The sequence below is a fragment of the Festucalex cinctus genome, chromosome 18 (genome assembly GCF_051991245.1).
Source record: "Festucalex cinctus isolate MCC-2025b chromosome 18, RoL_Fcin_1.0, whole genome shotgun sequence".
NCBI classification, from domain to species: domain Eukaryota; kingdom Metazoa; phylum Chordata; class Actinopteri; order Syngnathiformes; family Syngnathidae; genus Festucalex; species Festucalex cinctus.
The window spans coordinates 9626038-9648500 of NC_135428.1; the positions used below are offsets into that span (position 1 = coordinate 9626038).

The 22463-nt window shown below is 34.3% G+C and overlaps 4 protein-coding genes across 7 annotated transcripts in view; 1 reads left to right on the plus strand and 3 right to left on the minus strand.

The window, feature by feature from the left end:
• The window catches only part of LOC144006389 (uncharacterized), a 59435-nt gene extending 44913 nt beyond the window's left edge, over positions 1–14522 (plus strand). For all 3 annotated transcript variants that reach the window (XM_077505207.1, XM_077505206.1, XM_077505205.1), the window contains 5 exons: positions 9531–9902; positions 9994–10277; positions 11047–11148; positions 11237–11377; positions 11462–14522. In XM_077505207.1, the coding sequence (XP_077361333.1) occupies positions 9531–9902; positions 9994–10277; positions 11047–11148; positions 11237–11377; positions 11462–11577 (1015 nt within the window). In that variant the 3' untranslated portion in view covers positions 11578–14522. The remainder of the gene's footprint in view (positions 1–9530; positions 9903–9993; positions 10278–11046; positions 11149–11236; positions 11378–11461) is intronic.
• Positions 9366–16837, minus strand: sms (spermine synthase). 2 transcript variants are annotated; one of them, XM_077505209.1, is made up of 14 exons: positions 16542–16837; positions 15668–15788; positions 15420–15507; positions 15276–15340; positions 15018–15193; positions 14772–14928; positions 14572–14659; positions 14295–14409; positions 14145–14224; positions 13469–13584; positions 11490–13173; positions 11217–11412; positions 11030–11113; positions 9366–10260 (listed from the first exon to the last, which is right to left on the minus strand). In XM_077505209.1, exons 1-11 carry the CDS (start codon positions 16585–16587, stop codon positions 13143–13145), a joined length of 1083 nt encoding a protein of 360 aa, XP_077361335.1. In that variant the 5' UTR covers positions 16588–16837; the 3' UTR covers positions 9366–10260; positions 11030–11113; positions 11217–11412; positions 11490–13142. The 2 variants fall into 2 exon arrangements, with proteins under 2 accessions (XP_077361335.1, XP_077361334.1); XM_077505208.1 differs by having other exon boundaries at positions 11217–13173.
• Positions 16838–18061: 1224 nt separating this feature from the next.
• On the minus strand, positions 18062–20866 carry LOC144006444 (uncharacterized). The gene is made up of 5 exons (XM_077505292.1): positions 20695–20866; positions 19733–19991; positions 19028–19061; positions 18569–18740; positions 18062–18486 (listed from the first exon to the last, which is right to left on the minus strand). The coding sequence occupies exons 1-5, from the start codon at positions 20735–20737 to the stop codon at positions 18140–18142; spliced, it is 855 nt and encodes a 284-aa protein (XP_077361418.1). The 5' UTR covers positions 20738–20866; the 3' UTR covers positions 18062–18139.
• A 512-nt stretch (positions 20867–21378) lies between these two features.
• Positions 21379–22463, minus strand: part of LOC144006017 (ryanodine receptor 1-like) — a 42266-nt gene continuing 41181 nt past the window's right edge. The window contains exon 105 of the mRNA XM_077504624.1: positions 21379–22414. Coding sequence (XP_077360750.1) covers positions 22319–22414 — 96 coding nt within the window. The 3' untranslated portion in view covers positions 21379–22318. The remainder of the gene's footprint in view (positions 22415–22463) is intronic.

Consider the following 22463-nt stretch of genomic DNA (forward strand, 5'->3'; position numbering starts at 1 on the left):
TTTTTTTTTGTTAGAGAAAAAAAAGCCTTACTATACATGGTAATTTTTTTTTTGTTAGAGAAAAAAAAGCCTTACTATACATGGTCTTTTTTTTTTCTTTTTTTTTTTTTTAAGAGAAAAAAAAGCCTAAGTAAGGCGTTTTTTTTGTTGTTGTTGTTTTTCAAACGACCATGTATAGTGTGGCATTTTTTTTTTTTTTTTTAAACGACCATGTATACTAAGGCGTCTTTTTTTTTTTTTTTTCAAACGACCATGTACAGTATGACGTTTTCTTTTTTTAAAAAACGACCATGTATACTAAGGCGTTTTTTGTTTGTTTTTTGTTTTGTTTTTTCAAACGACCATGTATAGTAAGGCTTTTTTTGTTTTTTTTTAAACGACCATGTATAGTCAGGCGTTTTTTTTTGTTGTTGTTTTTTTTTTTTTAAACGACCATGTATAGTAAGGCGTTATTTTTTTATTTTTTTTTAAAACGACCATGTATAGTAAGGCCTTTTTTTTTTTTAAACGACCATTTATAGTATGGCGTTTTTTTGTTTTCAAACGACCATGTATAGTAAGGCGTTTTTTTTTTTTTTTTTTTTTTTTTAAACGACCATGTATATATAGTATGGCGTTTTTTTTTTGTTTTTTAAAACCGACCATGTATGGTCAGGCGTTTTTTTTTGTTTCTTTGGTTTTTCAAAGACCTGCTCAGTGGTCTAGTGGTAGAGTGTCCACCCCGAGAATGGGAGATCGTGGGTTCAATCCCCCGGCCGGGTCACACCAAGGGTTATGAAAATAAACGACCATGGATATAGTAAGCCGTTACTTTAAAAAAAAAAAAAAACGACCATGTATAGTAAGGCCTTTTTTTTTTCAAACGACCATGTATAGTATGGCGTTTTTTTTTTTTTTTTTTAAACGACCATGTATAGTAAGGCGTTTTTTTGTTTTTATTTTGTTTTTCAAACGATCATGTATAGTGTGGCATTTTTTTTTTTTTAAAACGACCATGTATACTAAGGCGTCTTTTTTTTTTTTTCAAACGACCATGTATAGTATGACGTTTTCTTTTTTTTTTAAAAACGACCATGTATAGTATGCCGTTTTTTGTTTTTTTTTGTTTTTTTAAACGACCATGTATAGTATGGCGTTTTTTTTTTTGTTTTTGTTTTTTAAACGACCATGTATACTAAGGCGTTTTTTTTTTTTTGTTTTTTTTTTCTTTCAAACGACCATGTATAGTATGGCGCTTTTTTTTTCTTCTTAAAAAACCACCATGTATAGTGAGGCGTTTTTTTTTTTTTTTTCAAACGACCATGTATAGTATGGCATTTTTTTTTTAAAAAAACGACCATGTATACTAAGGCGTCTTTTATTTTTTTTTTCAAACGACCATGTACAGTATGACGTTTTCTTTTTTTTTAAAAACGACCATGTATACTAAGGCGTTTTTTTGTTGTTTTTTTTTTTGTTTTTTCAAACGACCATGTATAGTAAGGCATTTTTTTTTTTTTTTTTTAAACGACCATGTATAGTCAGGCGTTTTTTTTGTTTTTTTTTTGTTTTTTTAAAACGACCATGTATAGCAAGGCGTTATTTTATTTTATTTTTAAACGACCATGTATAGTATGGCGTTTTTTTGTTTTCAAACGACCATGTATAGTAAGGCGTTTTTTTTTTTTTTGTTGTTTTTTTTTTTTTTTTTCCAAACGACCATGTATAGTATGGCGTTTTTTTTTATTTTTTATTTTTTTTTAAAACCGACCATGTATGGTCAGGCGTTTTTTTTTGTTTCTTTGGTTTTTCAAAGACCTGCTCAGTGGTCTAGTGGTAGAGTGTCCACCCTGAGAATGGGAGCTCGTGGGTTCAATCCCCTGGCTGGGTCACACCAAGGGCTATGAAAATAGACGACCATGGATATAGTAAGCCGTTACTTTTTAAAAAAAAAAAAAGACCATGTATAGTAAGGCCTTTTTTTTTCAAACGACCATGTATAGTATGGCGTTTTTTTTTTTTTTTTAAAACGACCATGTATAGTAAGGCGTTTTTTTGTTTTTGTTTTGTTTTTCAAACGATCATGTATAGTATGACGTTTTCTTTTTTTTAAAAAAACGACCATGTATAGTATGCCGTTTTTTTTTTTTTTTTTTTTTTTAAACGACCATGTATCGTAAGGCGTTTTTTTTTTGTTTTTTTTTGTTGTTTTTTTCAAACGACCATGTATAGTATGGCATTTAAAAAAAAAGAAAAAAACGACCATGTATAGTATGGCGTTTTTTTTTTTTAAAACGACCATGTATAGTATGGCGTTTTTTTTTTTTTTTTTTTTTTTTTAAACGACCATGTATACTAAGGCGTTTTTTTTTTCTTTTTTTTTTTTTTTTCAAACGACCATGTATAGTATGGCGTTTTTTTTTGTTTTTTTTAAACCACCATGTATAGTGAGGAGTATGGCATTTAAAAAAAACAAAAAAAACGACCATGTATAGTAAGGCGTTTTTTTTGTTGTTTTTTTTTGTTTTGTTTTTCAAACGACCATGTATATATAGTAAGGCGTTTGTTTTTTTTTGTTTTTTTTTTCAAACGACCATGTATAGTATGGCGTTTTTTTTTGTTTGTTTTTTTAAAAACGACCATGTATAGTAAGGCGTTTTTTTTTTTTTTTTTTTTTTTTAAACGACCATGTATAGTATGGCATTTAAAAAAAAAAGATAAAAACGACCATGTATAGTATGACGTTTTCTTTTTTTTAAAAACGACCATGTATAGTATGGCGTTTTTTGTTTGTTTGTTTGTTTTTTTTGTTTTTTCAAACGACCATGTATAGTATGCCGTTTTTTTTTTGTTTTTTTTTTAAACGACCATGTATAGTAAGGCGTTTTTTGTTGTTGTTTTTTTGTTTTTTTTTCAAACGACCATGTATAGTATGGCATTTAAAAAAAAAGAAAAAAACGACCATGTATAGTATGGCGTTTTTTTTGTTTTTTCTTTTTTTTGTTTCAAACGACCATGTATAGTATGGCATTTTAAAAAAAAGAAAAAAACGACCATGTATAGTAAGGCGTTTTTTTACTTATTTATTTTTTATTTTTTCAAACGACCATGTATAGTATGGCGTTTTTTTTGTGTTTTCTTTTTTTCTTTCAAACGACCATGTATAGTATGGCGTTGTTTTTTTTTTTTTTTTTTTTTTTAAACGACCATGTTTGTTTTTTGTTTTCAAATGACCATGTATAGTATGGCGGTTTTTAAAAAAAAAAAACGACCATGTATAGTAAGGCGGGTTTTTTTTTTTTTTTTTTTTTTTTTCAAACGACCATGTATAGTGTGGCATTTTTTTAAAAAAACGACCATGTATACTAAGGCGTTTTTTTGTTTTTTCAAACGACCCAAAAAAAACAAAACGCCATACTATACATGGTCACAACAAAAAAACCCAACCATGTATAGTCAGGCATTTTTTGTTTGTTTTTTTGTTTTGTTTTGTTTTTTTTCCAAACGACCATGTATAGTATGGCGTTTTTTTTTTTAAAAAAACGACCATGTATAGTGTGGCATTTTTTTTGTTTTTAAAACGACCATGTATACTAAGGCGTCTTTTTTTTTTTTTTTCAAACGACCATGTATAGTATGACGTTTTCTTTTTTTTTTAAAAACGACCATGTATAGTATGCCGTTTTTTTTTTTTTTTTTTAAACGACCATGTATAGTAAGGCGTTTTTTTTTTTTTTTTTTAAAACGACAATGTATAGTAAGGCGTTTTTTTTTTTTTTTTTTTTTAAACGACAATGTATAGTAAGGCGTTTTTTTTTTTTTTTAAAAACGACCATGTATACTAAGGAGTTTTTTCAAACGACCCAAAAAAAACAAAACGCCATACTATACATGGTCACAACAAAAAAAACCAACCATGTATAGTCAGGCATTTTTTGTTTGTTTTTTTGTTTTGTTTTGTTTTTTTTCCAAACGACCATGTATAGTATGGCGTTTTTTTTTTTAAAAAACGACCATGTATAGTGTGGCATTTTTTTTTGTTTTTAAAACGACCATGTATACTAAGGCGTCTTTTTTTTTTTTTTCAAACGACCATGTATAGTATGGCGTTTTTTTGTTTTTTGTTTTCAAACGACCATGTATAGTATGACGTTTTCTTTTTTTTAAAAACGACCATGTATAGTATGCCGTTTTTTTTTTGTTTTTTTTTAAACGACCATGTATAGTAAGGCGTTTTTTTTGTTTTTTTTTTAAACGACAATGTATAGTAAGGCGTTTTTTTTTTTTTTTTTTTTTTTAAACGACAATGTATAGTAAGGCGTTTTTTTTTTTTTTTTAAAACGACCATGTATACTAAGGAGTTTTTTCAAACGACCCAAAAAAAACAAAACGCCATACTATACATGGTCACAACAAAAAAAAACAACCATGTATAGTCAGGCATTTTTTGTTTGTTTTTTTATTTTGTTTTGTTTTTTTTTCCAAACGACCATGTATAGTATGGCGTTTTTTTTTTAAAAAAACGCCCATGTATAGTGTGGCATTTTTTTTGTTTTTAAAACGACCATGTATACTAAGGCGTTTTTTTTTTTTTTTTTTTTTTTTAAACGCCAATGTATAGTAAGGCGTTTTTTTTTTTTTTTTTTAAACGACCATGTATACTAAGGCGTTTTTTTTTTTTTTTTTTTTTTTTTTTTCAAACGACCATGTATAGTATGGCGTTTTTTTTGTTTTTTCTTTTTTTTCTTTCAAATGACCATGTATAGTATGGCGTTTTTTTTTTTGTTTTTTTTTTAAACGACCATGTATAGTGAGGCGTTTTTTTTTGTTTTGTTTGTTTTTTGTTTTCAAACGACCATGTATAGTATGGCGTTTAAAAAAAAAAAAAAAAACGACCATGTATAGTAAGGCGGTTTTTTGTTTTTGTTTTTGTTTTTTTCAAACGACCATGTATAGTGTGGCATTTTTTTTAAAAAACGACCATGTATACTAAGGCGTTTTTTTTTTGTTTTGTTTTTTCAAACGACCCAAAAAAAAAAAAAACGCCATACTATACATGGTCACAACAAAAAAAAACAACCATGTATAGTCAGGCATTTTTTGTTTGTTTTTTTGTTTAGTTTTGTTTTTTTTCCAAACGACCATGTATAGTATGGCGTTTTTTTTTTAAAAAAACGACCATGTATAGTGTGGCATTTTTTTTGTTTTTAAAACGACCATGTATACTAAGGCGTCTTTTTTTTTTTTTTTTTTTAAACGACAATGTATCGTATGCCGTTTTTTTTGTTTTTTCTTTTTTTTCTTTCAAATGACCATGTATAGTATGGCGTTGTTTTTTTTTTTGTTTTTTTTTTAAACGACCATGTATAGTAAGGCGTTTTTTTTTTGTTTTTTTTTAAACGACAATGTATAGTAAGGCGTTTTTTTTTTTTTTTTTAAAAACGACCATGTATACGAAGGCGTTTTTTTTTTTTTTTTTTTTTTTTTTAAATGACCATGTATAGTATGGCGTTGTTTTTTTGTTTTTTGTTTTTTTAAACGACCATGCATAGTGAGGCGTTTTTTTTTGTTTTGTTTGTTTTTTGTTTTCAAACGACCATGTATAGTATGGCGGTTTAAAAAAAAAAAAAAACGACCATGTATAGTAAGGCGTTTTTTTTTTTTTTTTTTGTTTTTTTCAAACGACCATGTATAGTGTGGCATTTTAAAAAAAAAACGACCATGTATACTAAGGCGTTTTTTTTGTTTTTGTTTTTTCAAACAACCAAAAAAAAACAAAAACGCCATACTATACATGGTCACAACAACAAAAAACAACCATGTATAGTCAGGCATTTTTTGTTTGTTTTTTTGTTCTGTTTTTTTTCCAAACGACCATGTATAGTATGGCGTTTTTTTTTTTTTAAAAACGACCATGTATAGTGTGGCATTTTTTTTGTTTTTAAAACGACCATGTATACTAAGGCGTCTTTTTTTTTTTTTTTTTCAAACGACCATGTATAGTATGACGTTTTCTTTTTTTTAAAAATGACCATGTATAGTATGCCGTTTTTTTTTTTTTTTTTTTTTTTAAACGACCATGTATAGTAAGGCGTTTTTTTTTGTTGTTTTTTTTTAAAACGCCAATGTATAGTAAGGCGTTTTTTTTTTTTTTTTTTTTTCTAAAACGACCATGTATAGTATGGCGTTTTTTTTGTTTTTTCTTTTTTTTCTTTCAAATGACCATGTATAGTATGGCGTTGTTTTTTTTTTTTTTTTTTTTTTTAAACGACCATGTATAGTAAGGCGTTTTTTTTTTGTTTTTTTTTAAACGACAATGTATAGTAAGGCGTTTTTTTTTGTTTTTTTTTAAAAACGACCATGTATACGAAGGCGTTTTTTTTTTGTTTTTTTATTTTTTCAAACGACCATGTATAGTATGGCGTTTTTTTTGTTTTTTCTTTTTTTTCTTCCAAATGACCATGTATAGTATGGCGTTGTTTTTTTTTTTGTTGTTTTTTTAAACGACCATGCATAGTGAGGCAGTTTTTTTTGTTTTGTTTGTTTTTTGTTTTCAAACGACCATGTATAGTATGGCGGTTTAAAAAAAACAAAAAACGACCATGTATAGTAAGGCGTTTTTTTTTTTTTTTTTTTTTTTTTTCAAACGACCATGTATAGTGTGGCATTTTTAAAAAAAAACGACCATGTATACTAAGGCGTTTTTTTTTGTTTTTTGTTTTTTCAAACAACCAAAAAAAACAAAACGCCATACTATACATGGTCACAACAAAAAAAAACAACCATGTATAGTCAGGCATTTTTTGTTTGTTTTTTTGTTCTGTTTTTTTTCCAAACGACCATGTATAGTATGGCGTTTTTTTTTTTTAAAACGACCATGTATAGTGTGGCATTTTTTTTGTTTTTAAAACGACCATGTATACTAAGGCGTCTTTTTTTTTTTTTTTTCAAACGACCATGTATAGTATGACGTTTTCTTTTTTTTAAAAATGACCATGTATAGTATGCCGTTTTTTTTTTTTTTTTTTTTTTAAACGACCATGTATAGTAAGGCGTTTTTTTTTTGTTTTTTTTTAAACGACAATGTATAGTAAGGCGTTTTTTTTTGTTTTTTTTTAAAAACGACCATGTATACGAAGGCGTTTTTTTTTTGTTTTTTTATTTTTTCAAACGACCATGTATAGTATGGCGTTTTTTTTGTTTTTTCTTTTTTTTCTTCCAAATGACCATGTATAGTATGGCGTTGTTTTTTTTTTTGTTGTTTTTTTAAACGACCATGCATAGTGAGGCAGTTTTTTTTGTTTTGTTTGTTTTTTGTTTTCAAACGACCATGTATAGTATGGCGGTTTAAAAAAAACAAAAAACGACCATGTATAGTAAGGCGTTTTTTTTTTTTTTTTTTGTTTTTTTCAAACGACCATGTATAGTGTGGCATTTTTAAAAAAAAACGACCATGTATACTAAGGCGTTTTTTTTTGTTTTTTCAAACAACCAAAAAAAACAAAACGCCATACTATACATGGTCACAACAAAAAAAAACAACCATGTATAGTCAGGCATTTTTTGTTTGTTTTTTTGTTCTGTTTTTTTTCCAAACGACCATGTATAGTATGGCGTTTTTTTTTTTTTAAAAACGACCATGTATAGTGTGGCATTTTTTTTGTTTTTAAAACGACCATGTATAGTAAGGCGTTTTTGTTTGTTTTTTTAAAACGACAATGTATAGTATGGCGTTTTTTTTGTTTTTTCTTTTTTTTCTTTCAAATGACCATGTATAGTATGGCGTTGTTTTTTTTTTTTTAAAACGACCATGTATAGTAAGGTGTTTTTTTTTTGTTTTTTTTTAAACGACAATGTATAGTAAGGCGTTTTTTTTTTTTTTTTTTTAAACGACAATGTATAGTAAGGCATTTTTTTTTTTTTTTTTAAACGACCATGTATACTAAGGCGTTTTTTTTGTTCGTTTTTTTTTTTTTTTTTCAAACGACCATGTATAGTAAGCCGTTTTTTTTTTGTGTTTTTTTTTAACGACCATGTATAGTAAGGCGTTTTTTTTTTTGTTTTTTGTTTTTTTCAAACGACCATGTATAGTAAGGCGTTTTTGTTTTTGTTTTTTTCAAACGACCATGTATAGTAAGGCGTTTTGTTTTGGGGTTTTTTTCAAACGACCATGTATACTAGTATGGCATTTAAAAAAAACAACAAAAAACGACCATGTATACTCAGGCTTTTTTTTTTTTTTTTTTTTTTTCAAATGACCATGTATAGTATGGCATTTTTTTTTTAAAAACGGCCATGTATACTAAGGCGTTTTTTTGTTTGTTTGTTTTTTTCAAATGACCATGTATAGTAAGGTTTTTTTTTTTTTTTTTTTTACTCGACCATGTATAGTATGGCGTTTTCTTTTTTTAAAAAGCGACCATGTATACTAAGGTGTTTTTTTTTTTTTTTTCCAACGGACCATGTATAGTATAGCGTTTTTTTGTTTTTTTTTTGTTTTTTTAAAAACACGACCATGTAGGCGTTTTTTTTTTTTGTCAAACGACCATGGCGTTTTTTGTTGTTGTTTTTTTTTAAACCGACAATGTATAGTCAGGCGTTTTTTTTTTTAAAAACGACCATGTATAGTAAGGCGTTTTTTTATTTATTTATTTTTTATTTAAACAACCATGTATACTAAGCCTTTTTTTTTTTTTTAGTTTATTTGAAACGACCATGTATAGTATGGCATATTTTTTTTTTTTTTAAATGACCATGTATACTAAGGCGTTTTTGTTTTGTTTTGTTTTTTCGAACTACCATGTATAGTATGGTGTTTTTTTTTTTTTTTTTAAACGACCATGTATAGTATGGCGTTTTTTTTTTAAAAACGACTATGTATAGTCACGCGTTTTTAAAAAAAAAAACGACCATGTATAGTAAGGCGTTTTTTTTTTTGTTTTTGTTTTTTTCAAACGACCATGTATAGTATGGCGTTTTTTTTTTTTTTTAAAACGACCATGTATAGTCACGCGTTTTTTTTTAAAAAAAACGACCATGTATAGTAAGGCGTTTTTTTATTTATTTATTTTTTATTTAAACAACCATGTATACTAAGCCTTTTTTTTTTAGTTTATTTGAAACGACCATGTATAGTAAGGAGTTAAAAAAAAACAAAAAAACGACTATGTATACTAAGGCGTTTTTTCTTCTTTATTTTAAGAACGACCATGTATAGTAAGGCGTGTTAAAAAAAACAAAAAAAAAACGTTTAATGTGTTTTCATTTTAAACAACCATGTATAGTATGTTAACAAAAAAAAACAAAAAAAAAATTAAAACGACCATGTGTAAGGTGTTTTATTTTAAACAACCATGGTAAGGTATGTTAAAAAAAATGGCCATGTATACTAAGGCGTTTTTTTATTTTAAAAACAACCATGTACAGTAGGGAGTTTTTTTTTTCTTTTTTAAATAGTAGTAATAGTAATAGTAATGCTGTTTGAAAAAAACAAAAAACAAAAAAAAAACAAAAAACCGACCATGTATGCATGTATATTGAACCCATTTCAGCAAACTGCGCAAGGACATTCCCTCCAAAATCCTGATCCAGCTGTGCGTGGCTCTGCTGCTGCTCAACCTGGTCTTCTTGGTGGACGCTTGGCTGGCTCTGTACCCGCACGCCGTGGGCCTCTGCATCTCCACCGCCTGGTTCCTCCACTACTTCCTGCTGGCCGCTTTCACCTGGATGGGCCTGGAGGGAGTCCACATGTACCTGGCCTTGGTCAAGGTGTTCAACACGCACGTGCCAGGCTACATGCTCTGGTTCTCGCTGGCGGGCTGGGGCACCCCCGTCGTCGTGGTCGTTATCGTCATAGCGGTCAACAAGGACAATTATGGGCTGGTGTCTTATGGGAGGTTCCCTGACGGCACAAGTGACGACTTGTGAGTTTTTTTTTTAAATTTTTATCTGTGTCTGTAATATCCCACAATTAAAAAAACAAACAAACAAAACATCCCTTAACGTCTCTGGCAGTTGCTGGCTGCAAAATGACATCGCCTTCTACGTGGCGGTGGTGGCCTACTTCTGCGTCATCTTCCTGTTCAACTTCATCATGTTTGTGGTGGTGCTGGTCCAGCTGCAGAAGATCAAGCAGCAGAATCCGCACAACTCGCTGCACCGCACCGCCGGGCAGGACGTGCGCAGCGTGGTGGGCATAACCATCCTGCTCGGCCTCACCTGGGGCTTCGCCTTTTTCGCTTGGGGGCCCGCCAACCTGCCGTTCATGTACCTTTTCGCCATCTGTAATGCATTCCAAGGTGAGATGATGGACCTTCACCCCCCAATACAGAGACTTGCCATTTAACAAAGTGAAACAATAACAAGAGTGGAGTTAGGATTAGAGATGGATATTTCATTTTGCAAAAATATTTAAAGTAGGGGTGTCAAAATTTGAGAGTTAATTTAAAGTTTTTTCACGCCACCATTTTTTTTTTTTTTACACGTGATTTATGACTGCCCCTTACATGGAAAGCATGTACGTCCATGTCAAAATGTTATAATTTGTGGAGAATGAGCTCATGTTGAATTTTACAATTGTAAAAATGTGCAGAATGTCACATTACTTCATGTTCAAGATTAGATCATATGAAAAGAAATATATGAAATGAAAAATGCACTGAGCTGTCAAGTCTTACAAACGCAATTATGCCATCTAGTGGCAGAAAAATTACCTCAACACAAATCAATATTACACTCGTTTTTTTGCAGACCAGGACATCTTTTTAATTTTAATTCAATTTTTTTTTTATTATTGTATTACCGTAACGATTAAAAGTTTTTCTATATTACTACAGTATTAGTTTAACTTCCCCCCCCCCACACACACACACTTTTATGTTAAGAGTATGAACTTAGAAAAAACATTTGATTGCACGTTTAGAACAGATAAAATTTGTGATTAATCATCAGTTAACTATTGAGTTGGGATTAATTACAGTGAAAAATTTTAATCACCTGACACCCCTAATTTAAATTAACGGGGGAAACCCTGCTGTGCATCCACACTGACATGCGTCCTTGTTGTAGGTTTATTCATATTCGTGTTCCATTGTGCGGTGAAGGACGCGGTGAGGAGGCAGTGGCAGACGTACCTCTGTTTAGGAAAAATGAGGCTGGCTGAGAACTCAGGTTTCCCATTTTCAGTCCATACCTGTTGCTTTAAAATCAAATCAAAATCAAAATAATTAAAATCTGACCTGGTTTGGCTCGTTTTCAGAATGGAGTCGTACGGCAACCCAGAAGACGGTGAAGAGAGGTTCTGTGATCAGATCGACTTCTTTCCCGTCTTCGGAGTCATCGCAGTCCAACACGTCATCGTCTTTCCTCAGTCACAACTTGGAGCAGACTCAAGGCATAGGTCAGCAAGGTTGCCATAGTAACCAAATCTCTTCTCTGCTTAGTAGAGATGAATTTAGTTATTTAGTGTACTGTTTTGTTTCAGGAAATCCGTTGGAAGACAGAATCATCACCGCTGATGAAGAACCCAGCATGGACGTCATCCTCAACGAGCTTGGCAGAGAGCACAGAAACCATCACACACATTTGCATTACACTTAGTAAGCAATGTTGTTCCAATTTCAAAGGGCACCTTGAAAACTTGCTTAATGTTTTTTTTTTTAAATACAATTTTCCCCATTCATGCTTGTTAGAATATTGAATGTTTGAACCAATGTGACTGATCCTTGTTGCTACCTTTTTCCCAGTCTTCCATCACAGGTTAACCTTATTTGAACTAAGTACACGCATTTAACTGACTTCCTGTTCTTTACTTACCAATTAACAGCAAGTCACGCAAAAGCCAAACAGTAAACACATTCGCATGAATAATGCAGGCTTGCTTCAACTTTCTTAGATGCTACTTTTAAATCCTTGAGACGTATTACATAAGCTTCCCATGCTTTTTAAAATATACAAAGGTTTCTTTCATTCTGTTTCACTAATAATAACATTTGTACTGGGAGAAAAATAGTCCAACAGGCAAAACCACTTTATTTCTAAAGGTTACAAATGGGAAAAAAAAAAAAAAAAAAAAGTGTGGAAAAACCCCCCAAAATAAAACGGTGTGGGACAATCTTATTGAAGCGAGCGAGGGAATAAATAAATGCCAATAAGTCCCACAAGGTCGCTTGTAAACGTGCTACGCAAGCTACATTCACCGTCCTTCACATACATCCGACATCCACAAACTGACCACAACATGAAGACCACATGCATTTGATTATTATTGTGTTGGCAGCATTACACTGCAACCTAATATTTTGGTTATGTCGTTTAGCTACATAAAATGATTAGAATTCTTTTTGAAGAAATCTTGTACTGGATATTAATTCCTCGTGTAAATAGTCATTGTTGTGGCTGGTCTGTGTTACAGACACATTTTTATATCAGAAGAAACCAATGTTTAAAAAAAAAAATCAAAAAACGCACAAAATGGCAAAAAAATAATCACAAAGATGGACTTAAATTGGTGGATTGTTTTCACCCTTTAGACGTTGGAATTGTTTTGCGTAATGCCAAGAAAGAAACCTGGAAAAAAGAGAAACGACAATCGATGTAATAAAAAAATAAAAATAAAAAAAAGCTTAGAAACAATTCAGGTGCTGATACCTTCATTCGTGAAGGTGGCAAAACAGACGAGCAACTGTTCCATCAGTAACATTAGCAGTGTATCATCTCACAGTTCAAACCTCTAAAGTTAAATTCAGAAGAGTGCATACTTAGTTATTAATATTAATGAGCCTTCCAAAAGCGAGGTAAAAAAACAAACAAAAACAAACTGATGCACACAACTGGACTTGTTGACTTGCAGCAAACAATACTTAAAACCACAACTAAAAGGTCAAAGTGATGAATGAAAGGGAAGACGCCCCAACAGATGTGTTCAGAGTCAGCACACCACTGGAGTGTTTGAGCACCATAATACGACTTTAAGCACAATCACGATGTGTGTGCGTGTTGAAGATTTGGATGCCTTTTCATTATGACTGTTGCCTAATAATACATCTTTTACAGTGAGTGTGTTCGTGCTCACTCTGAATACACCTAGCAAGCGATACAGCAGAAGAAGAAACGTTCCAGCAGCTGGAGGGTGGCAAGAAAAAAAAAGAAAAAAAAAAAAGTTGTCACTTCTTCCACACGGTGTAGAAAACCCAGCTGATGTGCACAATTAAGGAAAGTGCATACAACCCTTATTACTACTTCTTTTTTTTTTATACATTCAAGTTAATTGTTACCTAAACAGTCAAATATAACATACATATTATTTATTAATTTTGGGATCATAACAGTGTATATTTATGATTTTTTTTTTTAATGCAGGCAACGAAAGACATTTTTAGGGCAGCAACAATGACTTGATGATTTTCTGTATTTGTGTTGCCCACACTATCATAGCTATAGTGCAGAAATCTAATAAATGAAAGGCTTGTCACTGCTGTGAAAAGGATACAGTTCCATGTAGGAGGGCACGCAAACCACTTTTTTGGAAAAGTCCACCGGACAGGAAAGTCTTCCCAGCTGCTCCTCATACAGACTCAGCGCCTCCGACAGATTTGCACTGTTGCCCTGACGACGCAGAGACGCCACATCATGGCAATTACTGTACTTTGTACCTGTGCCATCTCAAAGAGAATAATCACTTTTTGCTAGAAATGTGGCTTCTTATGTGACACTCACTAATGTGTATTGGTTTAAAAATATTACTGAAATGACCGACAAAGGAAAAAAAATATAATTGTGGCAGTGATGTCATGTTGTCTTTGAATAATATAGCAGACAACCATAAGCTATCAATTCTTCATCCACTTGAATAACATTCATTCAGATAACAATAACATTTTGTGTAGAGTGCCCTCGAGCACAGTTGAGCTGACTGATGTCGGTTTCCACTTATTCCAATCTTGGTTGCGCAAAGATGGAAAACATTAATTGCAAATACTTTACAAAGATAGCTTTCCTTTTAACAGCGGATTTACCCATCATTTTAAGGCTAATTAAAGTATTTACTGTGGAAAAACCAAACGTGTCACTTTTTAAGGCTCTGCGTCTCATCTATTGCTCTATTTATCCAAGCATTTGCGTCAGCTGCAATTCAATAATAACAATAAATGCAATGCAATGCTCACCTGGGTGAAATACTTCCCCTTCGGATGCAGGATTTTTATCGACAGATCCAAAATGAGACGAAGGAAATCCCATGTTGAGTCTGCAACAATAACGTCACTTTTCACGTGGGATGAACGCTCAATATTTATTTATGATGGAAACTGGCAAACCTTCTTCTGGTTCTGTGGATATTGGGACCGCGGTGAGATCGTTAATGATGTAATCGAACGTTTTCCCCTCCAGGACGTACTTCTTGAGCACTGGCACGCAATCCTCCACCAGAATCTGTCAACACAAACTTAGCTTGATGCAAATATTGACACTACTAATAAGATCAGCAGTCAAAATACACACAAGCGCTGTGACGACATTTGTTCAATAAACAGTGTTGAATGACATATTCTATTTATTTATTTATTTATTTAAAAAGTCTTTTTCAGTACTCACCTGGTAACAGTCTCCCTTCAGGTTGTCCAGCACATTGCCACACGTCTTCCTCATGTACTTTTTGCACCCGTCAATCACCTTCTGATCAATGTATTCAAGTTTGTCAAGGAACAAAAACAAAACAGTCCAAACATAATAACCAACATGAATGATTACGATGTGTTGAGTTCAGTGAGCGTTTCCAATTCATTTGATTGGATATCTCCACCATGGTGATCATCTTTGGCTTTTGTTTGACAGCCTGAGCCAGGATGCCTCCGTCGCCTCCTCCTAAAATCAGCACCTCCTTGCCGGTGTAGTCCTCCTGTCCGCTGCCCATGATCGCTTCCGTGTAGGGCAGGTCGCTCTCCGCCAGGTCTGCGCGGTTAAGTCGTTATTTAAACTACGCGTTTGCACGCGCGTGGCATTTCGTTCCGTCATGGGACTGACTGATTAAACATACTTACTGACATCTCCATTGAGGACCAGCATGTTCCCAAACTGCTGCGAGTGCAAAATTTTGATGTTTTGGTATACAGAGTCCTCGTCGTACAACACGCGATCTATGTCGTACTCGGTCAGCCTTCCGTCGGTGGTGGGCCAGTAGCGGTCCACTTTGGCTCCTCGGACGAGAGGCGGGAGCCTGGTAAACGGCAACGCGGAATCGTCAAGTGCGCCGCACGCCGACTCGAGGTGACGTGGCAAATTTGAGTCAAGCGGCTTACCTTTTAACACGGGTTATCTTGCCATTCAAGAGAACCTTTAGTTTCTTCTCCAGTGTATTTAAAAGCTGACGAAAAATGAATTAAAAGTGAGTGGGGCACTTGTGGCTGAATAATGAAAATGTGACAAATGTTCAAGGCACCTACATTGTCTAGTTGAGCAATGTTATCCCCTTCATAACATTGCAGGTCAATAGTGAGCAAGCCATGGGCGTGCACCCGCAGAATAACAAGCCTGTGGAGTAAAGAGGTGAAAATAAATGGACAGAAAAATCAATAAAATAACATTTTCTTTGCTAAATGGATGCTCCACATCCACACAGATTAATACGGTTATTCCACTTTTTCGTTTTAGTCGATAAACAGTTCATATTTTTTTTTTCTGGAATATTGACCTGCCGTTCTTTCCGACAAAGGTGGCGAGGTACCCGCGCCCGTCTGTGTCGTGTACGGTCTCTGTCATTTCCTGCTCGTGGAATATGGACAGCAGGCCCGGGACTGTTGATGCAGAGTCAACTGGGTACAAGAAAGAGAGTACAGGGTTAAAAAAAAAAATAAAATATGAGTGTGTTGTAGGATAGAGTGATTTTTTTTTTTTAAATGGAGAAACATGTTCAACAATGAGTAACAAAAAAAAAACATTTAAAGTATGCACATTGCTATTTTTTAGTGATATTTTTCAATAGGTTAAAAAACAAAACAAAAAACTATTAATTATGCTGTTAAAACGAGGTATCATATCTCAAGGTGTTACTCCAAATAGAATAAATGGTCAGAAATACAGGTAAATGTGATAAATTGGGTCAATATAATCGTAATATTGCAACCGTAACCGCGTTAAACATTGAAGCTACTCAGAAGCAGTTTTTTCCTTACACATTAAAATTAACAATGACCAATTTTCCTTCATTTCCGATGCCGCTGCGTTATTTTCCACATGTCCACAAGATGGCGCTGCCATCGCCGCCAATGACAGAATGATAAAATATTCCATGGATAGCGTTTAACAAACGTGACCCCCCCAAAAATGACGCATAAATTTAAAATGCGACTTTTAAAGTCTTCTCCCATGTATTCCCATTCAACACCGAGCGTTTGCCACCTAAATGTCACGTCCACGTGCATTTTGTCGACGGCGTTTCATTCAAAATCGATATAACATTTTGAAGGGCAATGACATGGTAGCAGGTTAACGTTAACTGGAAGCTAGCCAGCTAGCTTAGCATGCAGCCCACCGCCACCAAAGTGCGGTTGCCGGGGCTCTCTTACCTGCCGTCGAGAGGCTGAAGTCGAGAGTATAGTGTCGCAGTGCCATGTTTGGAGGCAGCCGTTATCCATTCCTGGCAAAGTCAGGCGCGGTGTGTGTGCGTTTAAAGCCGGAGAGGAGGAGAGGGGAGGGCCCTGCTCTGCAACATCGGCCAGACGAACGCAGCCGAGTGCAGCTTCAATGCGCCGAGAGCAAAGAGTGCTGGCATGACGCAAGAGAGTTCGCCTCCTCCCTGAGGCGATCAAAAGCTCTTCGTTTCTAAACAGAACATTCCTCGCTTTATGGGAGTCATTTAGTAAACGATTAAAATCACCGTATAAAGTACCTTTAGACAAAATAAATAAATAAATAAATAAACCCTTGTGAGGAATAAGCGGTCAAGAAAATGGATGGATGGAATAAATAAATAAATAAATAAATAAAGAGTGCTGGCATGACGCAAGAGAGTTCTCTTCCTCCCCGAGGCGATCAAAAGCTCTTCGTTTGTAAACAGAACATTCGTCGCTTTATGGGAGTCATTTAGTAAACGATTAAATTAACCTTATAAAGTACCTTGAGACAAATAAATAAATAAATAAGTAAATAATAATAATAATAATAATAATAACAATAACAGTATGATTATTTTACATCCAGTAACAGTTTCCTCACCTATTTTAAGGAGTGTTGGTACATATTGTACAAAATGTTGACATAGGGCCGAAACCTACCACGGTGTGCCAAAATTTGGTCCATTTCTCCGTTTGCAACGGAGTTCTGTTTTTGTGTACTTAAGCAGCAATGTGCAGTCTAGCGCTAATCTAATCTAACCGGTTGCCATTAGAGTAAATATTTACAAACAAAACACCTCAAGGCCATGAATATAAAACAATCAAAATTACAGTTAGTATTTTTAGGAAGTAAGTTAAGTTTGTTGGACCCTCTGCATGTGCAGTACTTCATCATTAAAGGTCAAGACTATATTTGGGATCATGGGATGTCACATTTCACAGACAAAACATTAGGTACATACACCTGTTCAGTGTTATGAGGAAAAAAACTGTTATCAAAAAATAAAAATAGTTTACCATCATAAATAATAATGCTCAGTTTAGATTGCTACTGTCTGTTACAACAACAAAAATAAAGATACTGTCAAATTAAAACTTCTCTGACAGCCCAACAATAGAATAGTGCTTTTGTAAAGGACACGTTAAGAACATAGCTCTTGGCCTTTTGTTTCCATTTAATCGGTTTTATTCCATTTCAAATTTGTACAGATATATAAAACATGATTTGTTTGAACTTAATGTACAAATGACGTGAGTACACATTTGGACAAACAATAGATGATGGTAAGGTTTTCAGGGCAATTCACTAATAGCAATCCGTGAGCATGGGATGTACTTTACAAGAGTTGGAAGAAAATGGCAGTTCCAAATAATTTTAATACTGTTCACAATCACTGACAGTGCTGATGATATTTAAAAAAAAAAAAAAAAAAAAAACAAAAAAAAAAAAAAAAAAAAAAAAAAAAAAAGGCTCTGAACAAGCCCATTAGTTGTACTGGTTGTCATGGTGACAGGAAAATGGCAAACCGTTTTGAGCAAGCAGCATCATATCAAAAAGTAAACCCGCCACAATCAAAAGCATTAAAGTCTGCGTCTGCCATTTCAAAGTCAAAGCTGTTGAAGTGAGGGGAGGTGATGGCGGGGCTGTCTGTGTGGTACACCCCCGCCGGCCCCCCGATATCGGAGAAGTCTGCGTTGAGGGGCAGGTCGGCTGCTTTGGCGTCCAGGCTGGAGGGCGAGCACGCGCCCAAGTAGCCCATAGCGGAGGAAGCAGCCGCCCCGCCCATCAGCAGGTACACGGCCCGCACTGCCTGGGCGTTGTTGATGGTGCCGTGACGCAGGCAGCCTGCTGAGTGGGCCCCTCCTTTGTAATATTTGGTACGTGGAGAGCTCCTGCCTGTTTGACACGTGGCACAATGTTTATATTTTATACTGTCAACTGTTAATCAAATGCAAAAAAATAGATTCTACTTCATGACCTTTATCCTTTGGGGAGCCGGTCAGAGGCCCCGGTGAAGGAGCCTCTCCATTGTTGACTGGCAAAATCGGTGGATCCTTGTCTTGGATCTGGTCCGGCATCAGGTCTTTTAGAGCGATGCTGAGCGGCGGTACCTGATGTCGCTTGCAAAGACCGAGAGGTGACGAGACGCTCTGTGGGAAAGGAAATAAAAGGTTTGAATGTGTAGCCATGCTACTTGCACGTAAACATGAGCAATCTAGTTCTGTGCATTTATATTAAATTAATACAAATCTGTATCTATTACTGCTGATATGATTGTTGTTGAGCCCATAATGTCATTCTTGACCTTTTCAATGTGTAAAGTGCCTTGAGATAACTTCTGTTGCAAACTGTATAAATAAAAGTGACTTGACTATTGAATATCTTTGCTGCTTTACTATTTATGGTCATCCACTGTCATTGTAAAGCTTTGACTCACCTGTTTCACCTTTTTCAGTACATTCAGCCATTGACTGCAAAACAAAAAAAAGTGACTTTTGTCTTATATCTCAAAGAAACAAGAAGTCATGGTGATGTCAAAATTGGTAGGACAGTATGTACTGTACAATGAAAATATGCCCTCTAGTGGCTGTGAGTGGTAGAGCCCAATTCGTGATTTCCTGTCGTTTTGTTTTGGCCTACACATGATCAAAAAGAGATTTTATCATCCTAATTATTGTGAATGATTATGCATTTTAAAACGTTTTGGGGATTTATAAACAATTTTAAACAACCAAGAATTAATTGCAATGTGTTTCTGACACAAAACAGCAATTGTTGACCTTTTAGGCTAGCAATAGCATGCATGTAAATGCTCTTCTCAATATTCTAAAAATATGTCAATGTAAAATAATGCTATTTTCAATATGTGGATGCTTGTCCATGCATTCATACATTAACATATTTCAAGGATTTTTAAGGCAGAATAACTAATTATTCATTAATGCGGATTTAGGCTTTGTTGTTGTTCTTGGTTTTCACAGCAGTGCTTGGGAATAGAACATTTTAACAGTAAGAGGATAATAATAGAGAGGACATAATAACCCAAACACAACTTTCCCAATACTTGTGTCTTAGCATTTACACTATAGTACAGCTGCCTAACAGCAGTATTAAGGGTAGCTGTGAAGGGTTTCCATCAGACCTGCAGTCAGCAGGGGTGTCGGTAAGAAGGAGCAGGTATTTATTCTGGGTCAAGATGAGAGCGAAGCAGCAATCTCGGCTCCCTCCGGCGGGCAGCTTCGGCAGGTCGAGGATCTCCTTGCCCTCCACGATGGCCTCACAGCTGCTTTGCAAAAGGACCAGCTGGTCAGGTGGAGCCGAAGCATGGTGACACACGAGCAGGCTGCCTTCGGCTGTCAGGAGCAGGAAGCGCTTCTTCCATTGTTTGAAAAGAAATCCACCTTAACAGGAGAGGTGAATAAAATTTAACACATTAGTGTGACATTGTGATTCAATTAAACTTAATTGCTCAGAAAGTTATTTAGGCTATTTACTACAATTCATATATTGTTCATCATTCTATGCCAGAGAAATTACTGAATTCTCTTCCACTAGGTGGCGTAAAATAAGATAAGCTGTGTGTACACTTTTTTTTTTTAAATAGCTGTTTAATTTCCCACTGAGTCGGCATTGTATTTTGCATTGTACGAGATATATATAAATCTTGGGAAACGCTGGCAATGATGATGGCAGCATGAGGAGCTGCTGGATTACAGCATGAACTCACTGTCAACAGATTAGAGGCAGATGTTTGGCGGATCAGCGCACCGTACCAATCAGACCATAAAAATAAGCGCGTGCATCTATCAAAATCACACCCTCACATCTGGATACAGGAAAAAACATATTGGCGAAAGCTTAATGAAATAGCAGAATTATTAAAAAGCACATGATTAAAATGCACATTTCCATAATCATCTATCAAGGTACTAAGACACAATTGTGATCTCAATTTGCAAATCTATGTGTGAAAATGAAGCAACAACTTTTGTTGTTGATGAGGAATAATAAAAAAAAAAAATGTAAATATAAACTGATCAAGAATCTGCAAAGTAATCACACAAAAAAAATCCCCAAAATGTACAAATCAATACTTGGACTCACCATACATCCTGAGTGTTCCTTGATGGATCCCGGAGATGTTCATGTTGAGAGCAGCCGAGCGCGACTGACTGACTCAAAATGCGGCAAGCAAACAGGATGGGCGGAAAGCACATGAGGCTCAATGTGAGTTTTAATGCCTTAATCCTCATTCAGCTGGGACGTTGCGGCGCTTTCGCATCAGAAGAGGTTGTAACGGCACGCACAGACGGTCAGATTGCGCAGGGACGTTGCCTTGCCTCTCATTTCATGATATCACCTCAACATATCGAATAAGAGCCAACGCAAGCAACGTATGTGGATCATTTATGGTTCAAGTGAAAAGACACTCTTTTCAAGCGTGGTTTAGTGCGAACAGCAAGCTCCTTAAACGTTTGCGTGGATGAACTTGTTGTGCGAGAACCAGAGCCCTGACCTCAAACCTATCAGACACTTTATCGACAAACTATTGTACACCTCTCAAGTCCAGCATCACACCTCAAACTGAGCATCTTGTATTGCCGTTGGAGCTAACGACAGAGCCGGTGAGCGTGCGTCTGTACAGTGTTGTGATTATGTAATTACAGTTCTGTTTTGGGCTAAAGAGGCTAAAACCTCTAAACCCTCTTCAGCTCGTTTCTCCTCCAAAGCCGCCAGGCAGCGAATAACCTGCTGAGGCATCGGCAGCACAATCACGATGAAAACATCTACATGAAAAAGTGCTGTTTTTATTTTTCTCTTACTGATTACTGTACTACTGCACAAAAGCAAAGATGATCACAACAATTCATTGATGAGAAATATTCTACATCTACATAGAAAACACACACATATATTCAAACCAATAAATAATATCTGAACATGACTTATTTGGAATAAATAATACTTTCTGTAATAATGATAGTCTGAAGTACACACATCTTCTGTGATGCATAATTTAGATGAACAAAAAAACAAACACAAAAAATCATTACGGAGTCTTACGGAAGCGTATTGCATTCACTTGGGGAAAAACCCCAAAACAAAACAACTCTCATTTCTCTGACTAATTATTTTTTTTGGGGGGAGCTTTGCTTTTTTTTGTGTGTGTGTGTATTTTTTTTTCTGTTTCGCTGAATATTTTTTCCTATTTCGCTGAATATTTTTTCCTGTTTTAATGCTTTTTTTTTCTGTAAAAAAAAAAAAAAATCCGGAAAAACAGGGTTGGTTTATTCAGAAAAAACAGGAGGAAAATTTACTCACAAAAACAGAAAAAAATATCCAGAAAACATTGAGGGGAAAAAAGAAGTAAATAATAAAAAAAAAAAAAAAACATACAGGAAAACAATTCCGCCATTAGAAAGTCTGTAACAAGTCACTTGGATTTAAAAGGTTAAAATAAATAAATAAATTAATTAAATGTTTCCTCCTGTTTCTTTGAATATCCCCCCGGTTTTTGGAATATTGTTTTCTTATGACAGAAAAAAAAATATTCAGTAAAGCAGAAAAAAATGTTTTTTTCAGAAAAACAGGAAAAAAACAACAAAAAAAAACAAAGCAAAGCTCCCCCCAAAGAATGATTCAGTAAAACAGGAGTTTTTTTTTCTTTTTTTTTTTCTTCTTCTTCAAGTGAATTCAATACAGTTATGTAAAGCATTGTACTTCATGACTAAGACAGCTGATCTTCATATTGCTTTCGGAAACAGTCCCCAGCAGGGAAGAAGTCCCAGCAACGCTCTTGGTACATTTTCCACACATATGACTCCTATATCAAATAAAGAGGAGGCGAGGAGGATTAGAATTATAAAGAAAAC

What these genes read in the sequence shown, in the direction of transcription:
- LOC144006444 (XM_077505292.1), bottom strand. Translation starts at nt 20,737, where the DNA reads ATGAACATCTCCGGGATCCATCAAGGAACACTCAGGATGTATG. An exon ending in AGGAACACTCAGGATGTATG is followed by an intron (nt 19,992 to 20,694) that starts GTGAGTCCAAGT and finishes TCTCCTGTTAAG; the next exon opens with GTGGATTTCTTTTCAAACAA. An exon ending in CGGCTCCCCAAAGGATAAAG is followed by an intron (nt 18,487 to 18,568) that starts GTCATGAAGTAG and finishes CGTGTCAAACAG; the next exon opens with GCAGGAGCTCTCCACGTACC.
- sms (XM_077505209.1), bottom strand. Translation starts at nt 16,587, where the DNA reads ATGGCACTGCGACACTATACTCTCGACTTCAGCCTCTCGACGGCAG. An exon ending in TTTGTCGGAAAGAACGGCAG is followed by an intron (nt 15,508 to 15,667) that starts GTCAATATTCCA and finishes TTTACTCCACAG; the next exon opens with GCTTGTTATTCTGCGGGTGC. An exon ending in ATCCACAGAACCAGAAGAAG is followed by an intron (nt 14,225 to 14,294) that starts GTTTGCCAGTTT and finishes TTATTGTTGCAG; the next exon opens with ACTCAACATGGGATTTCCTT.